The sequence below is a fragment of the Blennius ocellaris genome (genome assembly GCF_963422515.1).
Source record: "Blennius ocellaris genome assembly, chromosome: 16".
NCBI lineage: Eukaryota > Metazoa > Chordata > Actinopteri > Blenniiformes > Blenniidae > Blennius > Blennius ocellaris.
This window is the reverse complement of record NC_137665.1, coordinates 16,851,888-16,872,863: the sequence shown is the minus strand read 5'-3', so window position 1 is coordinate 16,872,863 and position 20,976 is coordinate 16,851,888. Positions and strand designations below refer to the sequence as shown.

At 45.3% G+C, this 20,976-nt stretch overlaps 1 protein-coding gene across 2 annotated transcripts; it reads left to right on the top strand.

Moving 5' to 3' along the window:
- Positions 1–1,210: 1,210 nt before the first annotated feature.
- znf652 (zinc finger protein 652) lies at positions 1,211–19,718 on the top strand. 2 transcript variants are annotated; one of them, XM_080511413.1, is made up of 6 exons: positions 1,211–1,333; positions 5,803–7,312; positions 11,849–11,996; positions 13,421–13,536; positions 16,026–16,170; positions 18,196–19,718. In XM_080511413.1, exons 2-6 carry the CDS (start codon positions 6,257–6,259, stop codon positions 18,828–18,830), a joined length of 2,100 nt encoding a protein of 699 aa, XP_080367539.1. In that variant the 5' UTR covers positions 1,211–1,333; positions 5,803–6,256; the 3' UTR covers positions 18,831–19,718. The 2 variants fall into 2 exon arrangements, with proteins under 2 accessions (XP_080367539.1, XP_080367540.1); XM_080511414.1 differs by lacking the exon at positions 1,211–1,333 and adding an exon at positions 2,505–2,598.
- Positions 19,719–20,976: the final 1,258 nt, after the last annotated feature.

Here is a 20,976-nt window from a genome sequence, read left to right as displayed (position 1 = left end):
GAAAGCAACGGTGTTACATCAATGATGTTAATTATGGTCAGATTAATTATTTTCTCATTGCTGCTCAGGGACAACCAAAAGGCTGAACATAGTAATCTGCTCATACAAAATCCAAACCTATGACCTGTTTACATATCAGAAGCATTCCACATCATAATTCAGACTAGTTGTGTAAAGTTAGTTAAAGGTCCAAATACATGTGTTCTTGTATTTGGACTGGAGGAAACTGGAGAAAACAGTGACAACATCCAATCTCCTTACAGAAATAACACCAACTTGAGGTATTGAATTTACTGTGATGAGCTAAGTGTCTGCAACAACAAGGAACATACTTTTTAAAGCTTTTAATGTGTGTTTTTCTGAACTACCTACACTTAAAGTAAGTAAACATAATAGTAAAGTTATTAATAATAAACACATTATTAATAATGAAAAATATTAATCCATAAAAAAGACCACATTTTAAATCATTGTAGGCTATGTAAAACCATTCACTAAGCCACATCTTCTAAGCACCTGGAACTTTTTCTTCCAATCTAAGAAACTTATCACACATTTGAGGAAATAATTGGCACTAAAGATATATTTGGGGGAAAAAAACGTTTAATTGATGTTAAGGTGAAGGTTGTACAAGAGGGGCCAAATTTTAGGAGCAATGAAGAATTATTTTAATAGATTTGAACTACTTTCCCTTATTTTTCTTTTCTTTTCCGTCTTAATTTGTTTCACTGTGCTTTGGGGGAAACGAGTTAAAGAATTTATATTATCTGAAAAAGAGGAGAAATGAGCGTGCAGAGATATGTGATTAGAGAGTGTAAGTGGCTGATAGGAGAGGGGTGGATTAATTGCCGCTGCAGAACGTCTCGTGAGGGGGGGGCAAAGCGCTCCCCGGGGCTCTCATGACTCCATCAATCAAAGGTCCTCGGCTCGGCGAGTGTGTTGCGCGCTCCCGCCGCGCTCTGTCTGCTTTGGAGACGACAAGAAATCCAGACCCAGACACGCGGCCGCGCGCCTGCCCAGACAGCGGCCCTCGAATGCCTGCGATGAGCGCGGGACGTCGGTGGTACGGCGGCGCGCGACAGCTCGGCTGCGCCACGTAGCGGGGGGCTGAGGACGCCGTTGCAGCCCGCGGCACACCGCAACGGAAACAACTCTCTCGCGATTTTGTGTTTGAAATTTTTTATTCATTTTTTCTTTTGCACACAAAAGACCGCCTTGTCTTAAATGCACATCCGCGGCCGTGGAGGAGGAGGAGGGAGGGCGAGCCAGCGCGAGCAGCCTTGAATCTGTGCAACTCTGATTGCAAGCGGGAGGGAGGTCGCTCTCGACGGAGGTGAGCCAACAAAACACAACAAAATGTCGTATTGGGAGTTTTATTTGCTGCGCTTACACGTGTGACCCGCATGACAGCCGCCTCGCCGGGTCGCCTGTGGCCGGAGCCGAGGGGGTGGTGGTGGTGGGGGGGTAGAAGGTGCTCGGTGGAGCCCGGCTAACAGCGCCGACTTTGTGACAGTGTCGAGTTGAGTGGGTTTGCCGCTACAAGCAGCCTGCGTCCAGCCGAGGAAAGCGCCGCTTTTCCTAACCCCCCCCCCCCCCCCCTTTCCTCCCCTCTTTCTCCTGCAACGACAGCGGAGAAACGTCGCTAACACGGCGTTGACATCGGCTTTTCCTCCGGCTCCTTGTGCGTCTGCGACTGTCACCGTTTCCCTCCCCTCAGAAAAGCGCCACATTGAAATGAACTGCAACGTCAAAGCTAAATAACTGACGTCGCTGCTAGCTGGGAGCTAACTAGCCCCCCCCCCCCGCCCCCCCCCCCCCTCTCCTCCTGTCTTGGTGGTTTTGGGTCCTAAAAGAAGCGAAAGCACTCGGTGTGTGTCTTGGTAATGCATGTCAGCGTATTCGAGCCCCCGGTAGGTCCAACTTGTGCACGGTGTTGTACTTGCTCGGTGGAAAGAGTGACCTTAACTGCACTGGAAGCTCCCCTGTCTGCACCTTGAGCTAATGTAGCCACGCTAGCCCGTCATGTGTTTTGCACAGGTTCACTACCTACAGACCTGCTAGCTGGCTAAGTAGCCCAAGTTGGTCAGGCCCGCACTGCGAGAGCTGCTCTCTGCACACTCTTACCTTTCTGTCTTAACCCTTTCTCCACTTTCTTTTTTTTTCTTTTTTTTTTTGCCTTAACCCTTTCTTCACTTTTTACGTACCGTGCAGCTAAAAAGAGCAGGGCCATGTACTACTACTTCTCGACATGTTGTCGAAGCTTTAATTTGGAGTTATTCTGAAAGTCTTTGCAGTCCTGCTCAAAATGCAAAAGAAATAGTCATTAGGTAGTAATATAAATCCGTAGCTTCATGTGTTTTTAATTTAATTTTTGTGCCCTAAAAGCCTTGATGTATAAGAGAATATCGTGGCTCTTGGATATCTTGATTTATACTTTCTCCAAAACCCTAGGTAAGGCTCTATGACCTGATTATGGGCTTGGGGACCAAAAACCCACAGGGACACCAAGAACCCCTGCAGTGCAAGCACAGTGAGCTGGTTAAAGTCTTATGAGTTTGGACAGAGTGAGGAATGTGAACTCTCACAAGCTGCGAAAAGGTAAAGCTCCTTAACGTCTAGACTCGAGAGGATGCAGGATTTGAGTAGCAGTGCTGCATAATAAAGGGTGAACGTGACGCATTTTGACTCTACAGATCTCATCTGCTTTACTAAGGAGAGTTCAGCCAAGTGTTTGTGAACATGTGCACCATTTAACAGGACTGACGCTCCCATCCTGTCTTGTGGATCTCAAGGCACAGGAGCATCTATCCGGCATGCGACTGGTTTTGTGGTTCACCCGCTTCGAAATGACTTTTTGGTTTCTCATCATATCCCTGAATGAGATTGTGGAAGGCTTTAAATGAGCTGCTGCTGCAGGAACTTTGATTCCTCTGCAAGTCTTGCTGAGCATTAGTAATGCTTTGGATTACTAAAATATGCTGTCAGAGAGATATTCATTGTCACACTTTAATTTTTTTTTCTATCAGGGTGTGAAGAGCTGTCCAAAGTAATAAATAAAAAAAAAGGCCACCATTGATTATGTTTTAAATAGTTTTGACCTCCGGATCTGACAAGGTGATTGTGTACACTAATTACCAGTGATATTGAGAAGGCTGCGCTCTGCCTGCTTCCCACATCAAAGGGATGCAATATTTCAGAGTGAGTGAAACCCGAAATGACTCATCAGTGATGATGTGAGTGGAAAGATTTTACTTCATATGACTTGTATAACCATACTTGGTTTGTACATGTGCATTGTTTTCAGTTTTAAAATGCTTGTTTCGCTTTTCTGATTTGCTTCAAAAAGTGACTCGGAGTGTTGATGCATCCCTAAACATTGCTGGTTGTCATTGATAAAAAAAAAAAAAAAGAAAGAAATTCAGGGCTCTTGATTGCAATGAGGGGCTCCTCATTCGGCCTTTTAGGAGCTGGTTGATGACACAATCATCAGACTCATGAGACATTTAAAACACACCAGGTTGGAGACTACTGGACAAATTGCATATCCAGTGAGGTTCAAGCCGTGGTTTCTCCTACAGTTTATATTGCGCCGTCATCGAGATGCGGGATAATCTACAAGGCTTTGTGTCCAGGATGAGCATGTGAGTTGAGTTGCTCTGTCAGTGAGGAGCTCCCTCCTCCCCCTGGGGTTTTAACGCTGTGAGCTGCTGTCCAACTCTCAAAGGATCAGTGTGCAAAGGAAGACAGGTGTCTCTTATATGTGCAGGTTGGCTGCAGAAAATGTCTTTCACGCCTGATTGCAAAACTATGTAAAACCAACTTGTGCGTGTCTGACGAGAATTGAAGAAAACACTTCCTTTAAAAAGAATAATAGCAGACAGATTAAATTGTGATTTCTTTAGCAAGGCCTAGACTGAGTGTTGTGCATTTTGACAACAAGGCAGATCAATGAACAAACATTACAGTCATCAAATTAATCTTTCATCAAAGGATCTGTCATTAGTAATAAAACAAATCTGTTTCAGATCACCTCCAGTCTGAATCGGAGAGAATTGTAATTCTGAGTAGTAAAGTGTCAAAGCGACAGATCATGATCTGGTGAAAGTGGGTCAAAAGATCACACTAAACTAATCGTGGTTGTGATTGCTATCTAGAAAGTTACTAACAGTATCATGTTTGCGTTTATCTTTTCACTTGCAGCTTCCTCTTTTGCACACTCAATGGTTCTTTTTAGCACTCCTTCAAACCCCTCATGGTAATTATGGCAGTAAATTAAAGATCAGAACAAAGTAGACTTCAAAAGTGGAGTGGGCGGATGGGGTGAATATCAAAGTGTCTTTTGGCCTATTTATGTTTTCTTTGCACAGTGGAGCGTCAGGAGCTGAAAGTATAAGATGTTTGTGAAGCGTCTGCGGAAAGGATGTGTGCTGTCTCCCAGAAAGGAAATGTTGTTTTCTTGTTTGTGTGTGCGGCGCTCAGGGAGGTATTCCAGTGAGTGAAACGCCCTTGTTGCACAGTCAAAAGTGGTTTGCGGGGTGCAAAGTTGTTCGAGGTCACCAAACCAACAGTCCACGGACGCCCCAGCACTGCATGTACACAACAGTACACCTGTGTACAAAAGCAATCCACTTTGATCTAATGTTTACTTGTCTTTCTGAAGACATGGCAGTAATACTGTTGGGTGTAACAAGTGCAGCACTTTGGCTCCTCAAAGGGGTTGAAATACAGTTTCCTGTGGTTTTGTGCAATACACGCTCCTGCGCTGTGGTTACTCTACAATCTCCAACAGTCAATGGGAGGAGTGAAAAATATTTGATGCGAAAGATGGACTGTTTATTCTGTGCTTTGCGATGAATTTTTGCAACTTGAAAGACCTGCAAGCAATTTTGCCAATTGCACAAGATCAGTGTTTTAAGTTGTATGTATGCATTGTTTCCCTGTCCATGTTAAGGATTAGCTAACCATCTTTTAAAGGTGCCGTATCTCAAGTTCAAGCAATTGTGTGCATTAGGTAGCAACAGCGATCACAGGAGTGCGGTCAATTTTTCCAGTTTTTCAGGGGTGGTTTTATAAGTAGTTGCCTAAAGATGTAAATTCTGTTTTTTTGCTGTTTAAAAGCAATTTTTCTTGTTGACTTCAGAAGGATTAAGTGCTTGATTCCAGAGCCTGGTCTCCTGCAAGTAATTCATGTTTAAAAATTTGCATCAAATAAAGTTATTTTGTCCTGTGGGATTAATTGGTATTTGTAAAAAAGCCCACACGCAAAGAACACGCAAACTCCACACAGAACGTCTGGGATTTGAAACGGTGAAGTTAAAGACAAGTATTTTCAAAACTCCCAAAATATAGGCTGTGTAATGTGTGTGCAACAGAACAGGTGTTGTGCAAGGATGTCACACATGAGAATGCATTTAATGTCTTTAAACTGTGGTGAGAAAATGCCCCGCTGCAGTTCAGTTCTAATTCTGTGCTAAACGGACAGGACTCGTCGTATAATGTGTCACTATGCAGAGGAAGGCCAGTTGTTTGTTTTCTTATGAGGCGTTTCTTATGTGGTCGAGAACGTTGCAGCAGTGTTCCGTTGTTGGAATTGTATGCACTCGTATTCATTTATGAAACCTGTGGTTTTTTGTTGAGCATACAACACTGAAACATCTGTGGGCAGATGTAGCCCTCGCAGTATAAAACTTGACATTATGGCGTCGGTTTCAGGTCACAGACTCTCGAGGGAGGCAAAACGGAGCAAGAACTCTCCCTCTAATCTCAACCTTGTTCCTCTTTGTTTCGTTTCTCTCCTCATAGGTGTGTCGCGCGCTAAATGGCTCCAGCAAGACGCAGAGGTCCTCGCAGAAGTTGTGGCATCTGCACCTGAAGACCCTGGTGCCTCGCAGGGCAGCAGCTGACTGACGCCCTGAATCTGACCTTTGAACTCTCACATGTCCGGCATCGGCGACACGGAGCCAGTGATTTAGCAGTTAGATTTTTTTTTTTCAACGCATGGAAGAGCCATTGGAGCAGTTTGCATGTTTCTCCAGCTGCGTTTCTCCGCCCGGACAGCATGGATGCGCTCTTTGAATCGGGCTGACTGTCTCGCCCCTCGTCCCCTCCTTCCTGTCTCTTCAGTCGAAGGAGGGCGGGGGATTGGTGTGGCGTCCCCTGCCCCTCCTCGTCGGGTGGACTAGTCCGCCACCGCGGTCACTCCTGCGTTTCCTCTTCGCTCACATTAAGCCCTTCCCTCTGCACCCCCGTTCTCTTCATGAAATCCTGCCAGAGCCTCAAGGAGGAGGTTTCCGTCCCGAGCCAGGGCGGGATGTCACAGGAGGAAGGACGCAGGGCCCCGGTGTCTCAGTCCTACTTCCACTCTGCCAACCCTGACCTGGATCTGACGGGGAAGCTCTTTAAGCGGGAGGTCGGTGGCAAGCCTTATTCTGTGCTCGTGGACAATAAGATGGCGGCGAAGTCCTCCATGGGAGAGCCGAACATTGGTCAGCTGCCCGCTCAGCACGTTACTCCACAGCAGCAGTACTTCAGAGAGGGGGCCGCCGGTCAGGAGGTGGAGTCGCAGGGTTCCCAGGCGGGCAACCAGGAGTCCTCCGATGACACCGACGATGACGACGACGATGATGAGGAGGAGGAGGAGGAGGAGGAGGAGGAGGAAGAGGAAGAAGAGGGTGAGGACGGGGAGGAAGGCTTTAAGCGGGAGCAGATCATTGTGGAGGTCAACTTAAACAACCAGACGCTTCATGTGTCCAAGGGGGACAACAAAACTGGAGCCCCTGCTGACGACTCTGAGAGAGGTGGCAGCGACGAAGACGACGAAGAGGAGGAGGACGAAGAGGAGGAGGAGGAGGAGGAGGAGGACAGCCCCGATGAGGAGGAGGACGATGATGAGGATGAGCTTGAGAGTGAAAGGCCACGCTCAAAGAGAGCCCGCCATGGCGCCGGCAGCACGGCGGCTCACAGCCAGCCGCGGAGGAAAAGCCTCCGAGCAGCCCTGAGCACCGCCACCTCCGGGATGACCACCAGGGGGCGGAGGAAGCGCATGGAGCCCCCAAAGAGCAAGCGCAGGTCGGCCAGGTCGGCCGGCTCCTCCGGGGGCGCCACGGCATCGGGGGGCAAGGCAGAGGCGGAGGAGAAGGAGTTGCTGGCATGCGAGAAGTGCCCGCGAGTGTTCAACACACGCTGGTACTTGGAAAAGCACATGAACGTCACACACAGACGCATGCAGATCTGTGACAAGTGTGGCAAGAAGTTTGTCCTGGAGAGCGAGCTGACCCTGCATCAGCAGACGGATTGCGAGAAGAACATCCAGGTAAAGACCGTCTCACTCGCATCATTTCTATCTGCGATCTCGGGACTTGACAAAGGAACAACACGGCAACGCTCAAGTTGAACGTGAAAACGGGTCACATAAGCAAAATGTCAGCGAGAGATGAAGATGTTTGTTTTTACAAAGGAAAAGCTTCACCTATTATTGGTTCTCTTCTCCTCATTTCCTTCAAGAATTTACCTCTGGGATTAATTAAGTAGTATTATTCTCTTTTGAATAAATGGGCCCAATTCTTAGCTGCCTTGATTTAAAAAGTTATGAAAGAGGTTCCAGAAACATCCATTTTAATGTGTTATACACACATTTTGGAGACGCTATTGAGCCGTGACTTGGCTACGTTCCATGTGGTTGTCAATAGTTTTTATTTGCTCATTTAAAGACTGTGCTTTCATTGGACTTCCAAGACCCTCAGACCACTATTCCTGACCAAGTACTTACATTCTGATTCTTTCCGGTCCTAATTAATGTTTAAGTTAGCTTAAAAGTGCAGTTCATTTCCTGGCTGTTCAGTGATTTTCATTAGAGTCACTTAAACATTAACAGTTTTTTCTCGTCTCAAACAAGACTTGATTCCACACTTGGCTGAATTCTAACCGCTCTCAAGCTGCTTCAGTGCCCCTGATGACTTTCCAGTGGTCCCTTTGATTTCCAATCAGCACTCAACCAGTGCATATTTCTCAGTCCACTTTCCTGCTGTGGCTGTTGTTGACCTTAAATCTCCCCGCAGCTGATATGAAGCTGCTTCAGAGTGATATTGTAGCGCTTCTATACCAACACACAGAGTACTGGACCCACCAGTTCTGCCACTTGGTCCAAAAACTACTTGTGCTCTGTATGAAAGTAGTTTTAACCAGTTAGTGCTGTTTTACACACAACAACAAAATTACATTGGTTTTGGAGGCCTGCGGGTGTCTTTGTGATTGAAGGTCAAATAATTGCATACTGTTGTTAATTTATGGAAAGCGAATTACTGTGAGTGGCTTTGGAAAGTTAATGATTTCCCTCAACTAACTACATTCATCAACTGAAACACATTTCCTGTGATGTTTGCGTCATAAATCTACTGGGTAATTTGTGTTGGATAAAGTTGTTGTCTTAATGAAACGGTAGCAAAAGATCTGGAAAGAAAATCCTTTACACCGCCACATGATTCCAGTGAAGCCAGACACCGGTATAGACAACCACACTCAGCAACACGCTGTGTGTGCAGAATTATTAAGCAAGTGAGTATTTGGACCATAATCATTTCTATTCATAGTTTCCAGCTCCAAAGTGTCTAAATGAGGCTGTTTATTGGATTTGAGCATATCAGGTGATGTGTATTTGTGGTCTGTCCTCAGGACATCAACACCGTCTATCACGGTGTGCTGTGCAGAATTAGGAATCGGATTCTTTCCTCTTGGCAAAATGGGCCAAAAAAGACGTCTGACTGACTCTGAACAGTGAAAAATTGCAAAGTAATTGGGTTGTCATCACAGAACTATCAAAAGTTTGGTTCTACTGAGCTGATGGGGTCGAAAGAAGCGTGTTGAAAAAGATAACAACCGACCTGGATAACTCAAAAGTACTCCCAACGTACAACTCAGTGCTCAGAGACGTGGCCAAGGTGAGGAAGGTAGAAATCCCACCACGATTCGACCAAATGTAAAAGATCAAGAAATATTTAAAGACTGATTTTTATTTTTTTTTCCAAACGTTTTGTGGACTAATGAAACGAGTAACTCTTGGAGGATCAGTGACGACACAAAGCTTCGCTTCGATTCGATTCAGACGCCCACAAGGTGGGCCACAACGACTCCCAGAACCACTACTAATTTTAAGGGGACCCTCGAGCCTGAATCTTTCAGGAAGAGCTTGATTGATGGACAATCCTCCGCTCGGTGCTTTGCCAGTATAGCATGGCTCCCTTCCTCTCCTCACTTCAACCCCATTGAGGCCTTGTGGGCTTTTCTCAAATGGGAGATTTACCATGAAGGGAAACGGGTGAGCTCTCTGAACAGAGTCTGGAGGTTTTGGTCGTCGTCGCACAAAAAGTTGACCGTGAAGAAATAGAAAAGAAATTGACACAAATTGCGTTACAAAATGCGTTTATTGGCCAGAGTTTCTATTAGAAATGTTGTTTTCAGTCGTGTTTTCACCCTTTTCACCGTAACAATTGAAAATAAGCAAGTGAGTTGGACAAATATTAGTTTTTCACTTGCCTAGTTCTGCACACCAATATTTGCTAAATAATTGTGGACATGAAAACTGTTTTTTAAAGAAAAAAAACGGACTTTTACTTAAATATTTCGGCGTGAGCTTTATTAACAGTCAGGATTGAGTGAGTTGTGAAGAAATGGAATGAATCGTCAAAAATTCAACTTGCCTAACAATTCTGCACACTGTATACTGAATCAAAACACTGAAATACAGATTATTGAGGACTCAGACCCAAGGTTTCCACTGAGCTCTGCCACAGTCATCAGCTGCTGTTATTGTTTCACTGGATTGGTGCCGTTTGTGGTTTAACGTCTCTGGCCAGTGAGAGTTTTAGTTGTCAGCATTTACGGTTCTTTACTGTAGCTTCATGGAGCCGTATGCTTACTTTAATGTACGTCTTTGGCTTCTTTGGGGTTAAAGGAGAAAGTGAAATGAGCTTCATGAGGCAGAATGTGACGACACCCGAGGCTTCATGTTGCACAAAGTGCAGACGGCTCGTTGTGGTGTTGAAGTGAAGAGAGAGAGAGAAAGAGACACTGTTTGGGGAATAAAATCCTCACATGATAACTTTGCCTGCACTCGCTCCGAGGCTCGAGGAAGATTCCAGGAAGCGTCTTTGATCTAATGAGACAGAATTTAGTCTTTTCCAGCTTTGTTGTAAACTGTTTTTAATGTTGTGCTTTAGCATAATGGTGGCAGCAGGATGCCTTTCCTCTGCAGCGGGCCCTGCAGCCTGCAAGATAACCGCCGTCACAAACGTGGATTTATTTCCCAGCAAGGCGACGACCCCAAGCGTAAATCGAGAGCCAGACAGGAATGGCTTCAAAACAACTTTAATGTTTGGTAACGACTGAGTTAGAGGCTCGACTGGAATTTGGTCAAAAGCTGTGCAGCTTTGTCAAGGAGACGAGAACAATTACAGCGTCCAAAAGGTACATTTTATCTCAGCAGCTCAACTTTGAAACGAAAGCCTTTCTTGTGATCGGTGTAATTACAGTCGGGTCCACAGATATCAACACTCTGAGACGGTTTCCTGCATTTTAGCAACAGATTTGAAATTAAACAATCAGATGTGCTGCGAGTGCAGGCTGAGGTTTAATTTGAGGGTGTTTACATATAAATCATTTGAGAGCTGCAGGTTAATTCATGAGGGCGCCATAGATTGGTGGTCTCTTAATTGGAAGCTTGTAAGTTCTATTCCCATCTCCAACTGTCCACATGCCGAAGTGCCCCTAAGCCAGACACTGAACCCCAAAATGTTCCTCCATTGGTGTGTGAATGGGTGAATGTGATTAATGATCTTCCTCACGCAGTTAAAAAGTGCTCTCAAACTGGAAAAAGCAATAAAATATATAATTTATTTTAAATCCAAGGTTAAGATGCTAACATTGCACTGGTCAGTTCCTCTCATGATCAAATTGAACTGTCTTAGTATTTCTTCAAACAGAATCGACACTAAGGAAGTTAAATATCAAATGATAAATTAAAAAAGTAAATTAAAGTATTAATATATACAAGGCTTAACGGTGGCCAGGGAGGAATTAGTCTTGTAGTCACAGGAAGGAAGGATATTTTAGCCATTTGATCTCATTTCTAACCACTAGTACTTGTTTTGTTTTGTTTCTTCAATGTTTAAGCTTTTTTCCCCCTTTTTTAGAAAGGAGTCGATATAAAAATGACTCCTGTGTGTAAATAAAATAAGTTATAATGTTTGTTAAGTTATGATTGAGTGAAAGCTTCAGGCAGTCGTGACAAAAGGGCCAAAGAGCACCAGGTTGCAGACTCCTGAACTAAAATGACCCAAGTGTGTTTAGTGAACTTGTCTCGTGTCATATTGACAGTTTGTCAAAATGTTTACATAACATGATGGACTTTTCTGCTAAAACGCTTCACGTGTTTTTTTTCCAAGTTCTACCATGATTGAGTTTCTTGGTAAAAGCTGTCAATATGTTACATTCAGATATGGAACCTCCAGCTTGCTGAGGTCGAGTGAAAAGCAGGTCACATTGTCGCCTCAAGATTCATATCACTTGTTACATCGTTTATAAAAGTCTTGTTTGTTTCACTTCAAATCCGGAATACTGTGCCATTGTCCAAATATTTCTAGATATAACCATTGGTTTGTAGGATTAACCGTCAAACCAGCTCTTGAGCAAGATAAATACTAGAATGTACGTACATGAGTTCTGCCCGTGACGTCCTTCATGTTCGCTTCTTCCCCAGCAGAGGGCGCTGCAGTATAACAAAGAAGTTGTGTCAAAGGAATCACCAAGAGCCTTGATCCCAGCATGACCGGCTCTTCTTTGCTTCTCTTCTCAGTGCGTCTCCTGCAACAAGTCCTTTAAGAAGCTGTGGTCGCTGCACGAGCACATTAAAATTGTGCACGGCTACGCAGAGAAGAAATTCTCATGTGAGATCTGTGAGAAGAAATTCTACACTATGGCTCATGTTCGTAAGCACATGGTTGGTAAGTTGGGGATGTTTTTCTTTCTTTCCTTCCGAGATCAGGATATGATCTTTTGAATACACAAGTGTGAGTCCCTCCTGGCAACTTTTAATTTGGCACAATCAAATCAACCAAAAAATACAAGCTGTTTCATTTTGGAGTTTTTTACACGGTATTACTGTGTATTATTATGGAAAACAATAAGCAGGGTTGATGTTTAATTTTTCTGTAATTTGATTCTTAATGAAGAATAAAATACGATTTTCAGTATTGAAGATGCATTTATATTCAATCTTAATATTTCACTCGTTTTTCATTTATATTATGAACAAATATTGTGTAAAAAAACAAGATAATATAAGACAAATAAAACTTGAGTCAGAAAAAGTATACGCTTATTAAACCTAACCCTCCTCTCAACCTTTCACACAGTCATAAACTTAAATAACTACAAAATACAGCAGATAAATCAACTAACAAGTAAATAAACGGAATGTAAAAATAAAAATCATCCAGAGAAACGTCACTGACTGACACACACAGTTCCAGAATGTTCCCTGTGAGCAAGTTGATGTTTTGTACATGATTTGTGCTACTTGAAGGTTTATTTGTATCACACCATTCATTCAAGGCAATTCAAAGAGCATCACAAAGAAAATACATCAAATTACATTAAAATCATGGAAATAATACAAGATATTGGGAAAATAAAAGTGCATTTAAAGACGAGAAGAATTTAAAATGAAACTAGTAAAAAATGCTTTCAAAATAGTGAATAATTCTAAGAATTGTAAGGAGCAATATCTTCCAATCATGAGAACGCTGCAGTGAATATTATTGTTTTTAGCCCTGATTTAAATAAGCCGACCTTTTGAACAGACCTCAGGTGTTTGGCAGGTTTGTATATGAATAGTGGATTTGTGTAAACAGTGTTGTGGATGATCTTACGGCCCTTTTTTTGCGGCATAGACGGTAAATATAGAGCACGTTTGGAGGTATTCTCCCCTATATCTCCATTTTGAGTTTATCCAGACCAGAGTGGCCTTAAAGCGCTGGATCCTGACCAGGCTGGTGTTGATATCACCCAGGCTGGATCACTGGTCCATCAAGAAGAGTGCACACACAATGTCAGTGATCAACGTAGAGTCACGAATAAAGCACATGTTTAGAAAACAGGAGTACTGAAAGAAAACCCAAAGTTGCAGGGAGAATATGCAAACTCTACTGATGAACTTCTTTCTATGAAGGGATCGTTGTTGTTGTTTTTTTTACCACTGTTTCTGTGGCTTTGCTGGTGTTTTCAAGCGTGCAGTGTGTTATTGTCTGTCTTTACACAATCATGAGCTAAATTTTACTTTGTTCGGCTCACAGCGACTTGAATTTCTCGAGTTTTAACTTCATGCAACGTTCTTCGGTTTAAAACCCCTTTCTTCCACTGTTCCCAGCCCACACTAAGGACATGCCTTTCACCTGTGAGACATGTGGGAAGTCTTTTAAACGCAGCATGTCGCTAAAAGTCCACTCGCTCCAGCACTCTGGAGAGAAGCCCTTCCGCTGTGAGGTGAGTTGCACACGTGGAGCTGTGACGTCATCATGCATCAGGCTGCACTTTAAAACATGACTTTTCACTCACATTGGCTCGCTTTCACACGCCGACTGAAACGTCTTTCTGAAGCCAGTCGGAACAGTGTTCTGGAGTTGTGATTTATGCAAACTGCCGTCAACATTCTCAGGGGAGGGAGATTTGATCTCTGTCGCACTGTGAATAGAGTGGAAGACCAACTTTTCAGAATAACACCTGAAATCTTCACGTGTGTGTGTGTAGTGTTAACAACGTGCGCCCAGAGGAATTTTCAAACTGAACGAGGCTTGTCTGGTCAGTGTTTATTTTTCACGTGCTGTTTCCATAGAGTCCTCTGCTGAATGAAGGGTTTCCCCTTAGGGGGGTAGGGGGTGGGGTAATAATTTACTCTCAAGCTCAAAACACCTTCAAACAAATAGGTCAACGCCTGAACACACAGCAGAATGACACCTCCTGGTTTTGTTTCCCAGCCCTCGCTCCCACGTGTCATTATTTAGAGCAGAATGTGATCACTGAGTGGTTGTATGTGTTGTGCAGAGGCGTTGAAAGCTCCAGTTTTTTGTTTTTTTTAATGTATTTCTTGTTGTAATCTTAGAAAATGGCCTCCGGCTCAGAGGAACATCTGTGCCATGTGGTTTGTAACCAACCCGAAATAGATGTTTTATTCCGTGTTCTACAAGGAAACCGTCCAGTCTGCTATGTTAAAGACGACGACACAGTACAGTCTAAATGTATGTGGCGATATTGTTTAGCTGTACCAGCAGGGTTAGTCAGGCATGCAGTTAGTTATTTTCAACGAATTACCAGATTTCCCATTTATCCCACTTGCTCCCACATTATTCGACACAAAAACCACCTGAGCACGATGTGGGAAAACTTGTTTGCCCTGAGAATGATCAGAATCTATGATGTCAACCATCTATCTACTTGCTAATTCAAAGGGAGCCGTTTGGTGGCATGTTTCACTCCATCAGAAGCCACTCGAGGGCACACAGAACATGAGTATGGGTGGAGCGGCTCTAATTAAATGTTAGAAGGCAAGCAACACTGTACCATGTAATTACACGCATGCTCGGCCCATGAAAAATGTATCCCGGCGCCCTCAGTGGCCTCGCTTTGGAGTGCCACATGGAAACTGCCGGAGAGTTTTCCCACAGCCTTTTATTTATTCAGGTTCAGGTGGGTCCGTTGACATTATAAATACCTCTGACCAACACCAAGGGAGAGCAAACGGACAGTGTTGCTACATGAACCCAGTATTCTGCTTGTTGGAGTGACTTCTCTATAAACATCATGTACATACGGATGAGAAACAAGCTTTTCCTACCTTATTTAATTCAGCGACATCTGTGTGCGTCAAACCAGTTTGGCTACATTCATTTGGAATACGTCGTTCTCATAACTAACTTATACCGTTTAATTTGAGAACATTCCAAAAAAGGAATTGAGCTTCACTTCTCTTTACCAGTCAAGACATTTGCTTCCAGGTCGTCTGCACAGGATTCAGCAGCGTTTCACACTGTGGTCATATGAATACTGTCTCGTACACAAAGTAATATACAAGAACTGCCTAAAGTAAAGTGAAGCTGCAAAATGTGGCAGAAGTTCTCATCAGACGAACTGGATTCATTTTGGTTTTTATGGCTGTAAATTGTCAAACGAGTTAAACCCTGAGAAGTAAATCAAAGGTTCTTCACACAGCATGACGGGTCCGTGTACCTTTCGGCCATCTGATTTTCCTTTTGGTGTCGCAAAATGGGAAAATGGAAACATCTGATTTTCGTTTTCCCATTTGATATTGGGAGATGAAAAATGTTTTGAAATTGAAAAATGGAAATCAGGTCGTTACCTGTTATGCGTTTGTTAAAGAAAATTCAAGAAATAAAATACAACCGCAATCCTTGGTTTCAGGTTTGATTTGCTGGAAAACCTGGAAGTTGCGCGTCGTCTTCTGCTCCTGCTTCATCATCCATACTTGTATGGCTGCCCCCCCCCCAGTGATATTCTTGTGTACATTTAATGGTTAAAAACTTATTTTAAAAAAGGTCTTTGGGCGGTTGTGCCAACATAATGGACACGGTATGACTGGGTGAAATTTGTCTCCCAATATCAAAACGGAAAACAGATATCAGATGGGTTCTGGTTTCCTGTTTTGCGACGTCAAAATAAAAATCAAATGGCCGAAAGGTACACGGGCCACGAGGCTTACCTTTTCGTTTTTGAGAAAGATAAATCATCCTAAAAACATACATTCGAGGTCAAACCCTACTCTTTATATAAAACCTGTATTTTCAGAGCCCAATATGTTGTGATTTTGAAATCTAAATAAACGTGATCAGATGATCTTTGCCCATCAGGTAAAGTGGAGACTGTTGATCGAGTGCAGCACCTTTGTGTTTCCATGTCTGTGGGACTGTGTTTTTGCGTGCGTGTCCCTGACGTGTGTTCTCTCACCGTCTCCACTGCAGAACTGTGACGAGCGGTTCCAGTACAAGTACCAGCTGCGGTCCCACATGAGCATCCACATCGGCCACAAGCAGTTCATGTGCCAGTGGTGCGGCAAAGACTTCAACATGAAGCAGTATTTCGATGAGCACATGAAGACACACACAGGTGAGGGCAGTGCACTCAATCTGCTCACTGGTACATTGTCTTAACATCTGGAAGGACTTTTTTTTTTTAAACTGTGTTTGAAACATTTGAGTAAGTATTACCTCTTCGCCTTCTGCTCGACTAGATTTCCCTGTTTAACAGAGTTCAAACAACACAGCAAAAAAAACGAGTCACACTGAACTTGCTTGCATTGCTCATGACTAAAGCAGATATGTGGACCTGCCTGCTGGACTTGTCATGTTTACTTTTCTGTTGCATGTCTCGCATGTTAAGCGAAAAGATAAAACAAAAAGCTGGAATGCACTTGGCTGTTCCCAACTTTGGTGTGACTTGCCGTTCTGTGGAAGTGTATTTCTGCTGCTGCCTCTGTTTAAATACACACCCGGGTGACGGGAAGTTACCAAGAACTCGGCTGAGCTGAGTCTGTCCAAATAAAACAAGTAAGACAGGAGGGAGCTGTGAAGCAAAGAAATTGGACGACATAAGCCAAGTCCTTTTGAAATGAGCTTAAGTTGCTTTCTAGTTCTAGTCCATCATGTGATGGCACTAGGAAGGCTTCTGATAACAATCCCAAACATACAATAATCCTATTTACATTGTCACAGCAGCAGCAAAGCAGGATAGGAGGATAAAATCACACATTGTACAGGATAAAAATAAAATAAAATTACAGTGCACAATATAATTGGTAAAAACATAGTACAGGAAAGTGAATCCAAAACACTGTTAGTGCTCACGCATCTTAAGTTATTGGCTCTTTTCTATCATGCACGTGAAGGTAAAGTGCAGTCGCACCTATGACTGCACTGATTATAAATGCGACTAATAAATCATTTTTGAAAGCACCTTAAAAGGTTTTTCCAGGCAGTTTTTTAACCTGCCTCTCACTAAAACACTGCAGGTACTTTTAGAAACTTGACCAAACTAAACATCAGTGTTCCCGGACTCGCTCAGCCCTCCCGTCTCCGTCCAGAACAAAAAAAACACAGGACGCAGGGTGTTTCCAGCATGAACAGCAGCGGAAAGAGCAAGAGACTGGGTCCTATTTTTGGTAATGAAAGAGACGTTTTACATCAAAGTAGGACCTCGCATATATTGTGGTGTATAATCACAACCCGCACACAAGCTGCACTGCAGCCCTCTGATTTTTTTCTTTTTTGTCCCTGGTGTTTTGCAATTTCTAAGACCCAACTGACTCCCAGTCCTTCACTCTTTCTCCAGTCGTGCTACTCGTGGGTGGAAACACACACACACACACACACCACACACACACACACACACACACACACACACACACACACACACACACACACACACACACACTCACTCCATGGGCCCTAACAGTTCTATTTGTGATATGTAATTACGCTCCCCTCTCCTGTCCTCGCTGCTACCAACCAATTTAACCTCCTCCATGAGAAGACACACCCAGTGGCGCTCTGTAATACACGCTAAACACCCCGAGAGGATTCGCCCGGTGCAGATTTTTCCCGGGGGGGGGGGGGGGAATCGCCAGAGAAGGTAATGTCGCAGTCACAGAAGACTGGCACATTAGCCGTCACCTTTTTTTTTTTTGATTCCTGTGGCGTGGTGCGCCTCACACATTACATGCCAGAATAAGGCGTTTCAAGAGCCCCTCGGCAGCCTGTTAATAGACGGCTGTGTGGGTGGCAGCAGGCGCATTCAGTGGCTCCGTGGAGGGAGGTTAATGAGCGCGCCATTCTCACGGAGCTGCTGCTGTTCACTCTCACATATCCTCTCCTCGGAGTGAGGATTGTAATGGCTTCCCGTGGAGTGGGTGGGTTGGCGGCGAACACCCTCGATTTAAGATGGCGACCTATTCGCCTTTTCAGAAGAGAACCGTTGCTCTCTGCCGACGAGGAACACAGTGAACTTGGTTGAGTGGAGGCTTTCAATCGTTTGTTTTTAGCGTTCCCTCCGTCACCGTGACAACGAGTGATTCAACTTTGCCGCCGTTTCCTCGTGTCGCCATCCTCACACGTGGATCCTTTCCGTGTCTTGCAGGAGAGAAGCCTTTCATTTGTGAGATCTGCGGGAAGAGCTTCACCAGCCGGCCCAACATGAAGCGCCACCGCCGCACGCACACGGGCGAGAAGCCGTACCCGTGCGAGGTCTGCGGCCAGCGCTTCCGCTTCTCCAACATGCTGAAGGCGCACAAGGAGAAGTGTTTCCGGGTCACCAGCCCCGTCGTCCTGCAGACCAGCGGCCCGCCGGTGCCCGTCCGCATTTTCGCCAACACTTTCTCCTCCTCCTCCTCCTCCGCCGCCTCCTCGGGCCCCGGGCCCTCCGCCGCCACCCCGGCCACCACCTCCGCATCCCTGGGCCTCAGCCCCACCGGGGGGTCCATCCCCCCTCAGGGCCCCGTCGGACACACGTTCTCCCACGTGCAGCTCCACTCCACGCCCTCCCACCACCACCCCCACCCCGCCACCACCACCCAGCAGCACCTTCCAACCGCGGCGCAGCACGTCCCGCCCCACCCCCACCACCACCTGGCCGTTCCCCCCGTCTCCCACCTGCCCCCTCCCCCGGCTCTCTTCAAGAGCGAGCCCCTGAACCACTGCGGACACGAAGACGGTAGCTACCTGCACCACATGGGGCCCCCGGACAAGGCCCCCGGAGCCCCGCAGCACCACTGAACTGTGCTCCAGGTCTGCAGGCCAGCACCAAAACGACGCCTTGTTCCTCGTCTTCTCATAGTCCTGCCTCAGTTTCTTAGTTGCGAGACACGACCGCCGGTTGTGCAGAGACGGCGTAGCAGGAGGCGGCAGGTCGGCGGTGTGCGTGTCTACACAGGAGGCTCCGTGAGGGTTGGAAGTTCTCCGAGCCCAGTACACAAGTATTGTGGCCGCATGCGTCAAACGCAGCAGGACGGACTTGAAGCATTTAGCGGAGGTAGAAGAGGAACCTTCACACGGACGGCTGGGTCGATCAAAAGTATACGAGCACATCTGCCGCGTCGGATGGACGACTGGGGAAAAAGGCTTTCTGTGTAGACATGCTGATACACAAGGGTGCTTCTGTCTAACAGATCGAAATCAAGCTGAAAAACACATGAGATTGAAAGATTCCGGCCTAAAGCGCCGTCATCACATATATAGTGCATCAAATAGCAGTCGGTCGACAATAATTTTACAACCTTGAGTCCATTTTGGGGGAGCAATAATTTGTGTGTGAGTTCTCCCTCTGTACACTGAATATAAAGTTTCTCCTGTCCATGAAAAGCTGCTGACGTTGGCGGACGTGTGTTAGCCCCGGGATCGTCACGCCAACGTCATCCATGAACTTGGGTCGTGTTGAGCGGACCGAGAGGTTGCACACGAGTCGGGACTGGAGCGTTGCTTGCAGGTCCCCCCTCCCCCCTCCCCACCCCCCCACAGCAATACTCCACCTGCTCTCCTGGTCGGACTGCACAGCCTCGGGCCCCACACACGTTAAATGAATGTTTCAACTGGTTCTACCTGAGTCCCCGTCGGCCCTGAAGGCAGGACCGGGGCCGCCTGTCAGGAAGGTAGAAGATGCAGTGCCATAGGTTAAAGGGGAAGAGGGTTTTAGTTTTTCATAAAGGATGTGGGGGGGGGGGGGGGCTGTTTTTTTTTTTTAGATGGTTAGTTGAATCCTGACTTAGTCTGAGATTCATAACATGGTATAATGGTGCTTTCCATTCCAGTACATAAAACAGTTTCTTATTAATGCTTTAACATTTGATCTTTTTTTTTTAATTTTTTTTTTTTTAATTTCAGATATAAAATACAAAGCAGCAATGTATGGTGTCGTACACAACAGGACTTTTCTACAGTGAATTGAAATATTTAGCGACGGAGAAGACTCTCGTTTATGCAGGCACATCTACCCTCACAAGCACACACACACACACACACACACACACACACCTAATACAAAGATGACACCCGGCACGGACGTACTGACCTACTGTGATCGGTGCCACCTCAGCTCTCAGTGCCGTCGGCCCAAGAGATGCTTTTTAAGATGGACGACCGTCGAACATACTGCCACTGTGAGGGGCCGGCCCCATGGCCCCATCAGGATTTACCCCCACCTCCTCCTCTCGCTGCTGTCCAAGTCGATACGGGTTAACATGTTCAAGGTCACTAGACAAACACACAATACACACAACTGGGACCTTTTTCATCCAAGTTCTTAACAGGAAACGATGCATATTCCCTTCAGCCTATATTCCAATGTTTTTCGCTGTGTGTGTGTGTGTGTGTGTGCGTGTAGGGGGGCGGTTGTTGTAAAAGTTTCTTTTTGACTTTCGTCGTACTGACATACTTGGATCCACGCGGACAAAACGCGTCTCAACCCGTTGAATGTTGCCTCAGCAGAGTAACGGCTCACCGGTCGTTCACGTGTTGTTTTTTTCTAATCGACGCCGTTTTAAGCTAATGAATGGCTCCACCGTGTAGATAAACCGCCGTGAGCACAGGATAAGAGGCGGCGGAACGCCTGCTAATACTTGGAACTCGTGTATAGATAAGCATTCGGTTGATCAGATCAGCGCCGGGCCATTCCATTCGTTAACCACCAGTTGGTGTGATTGTTTAAAGGACTGGCGAGTGTCTGTGGCTCGTTATGGAGGCAGAGATAAGCTGAGTGTTTCAGTCTCTACCAGTCTCCTCCGTCTGCTCATCCCCAGTGCTCTTCTACCAAAAGCTGCTTTTACACGCCGTGCCCCGAATAGATGAGATGGACATTAGCAGTAAATGTGACTTCTTTTTTTTTCTTCTTCTTCTTTCCGACGGTGTTCAATCTGAAGCAGAGCTC

Excerpts from the sequence above, each read along its gene's own strand:
- znf652 (XM_080511413.1), top strand. The coding sequence starts at position 6,257 with ATGAAATCCTGCCAGAGCCTCAAGGAGGAGGTTTCCGTCCCGAGCCAG. Across the intron at positions 7,313-11,848 it reads ATTGCGAGAAGAACATCCAG|TGCGTCTCCTGCAACAAGTC; the intron begins GTAAAGACCGTC and ends TTCTCTTCTCAG. Across the intron at positions 13,537-16,025 it reads AGAAGCCCTTCCGCTGTGAG|AACTGTGACGAGCGGTTCCA; the intron begins GTGAGTTGCACA and ends TCTCCACTGCAG.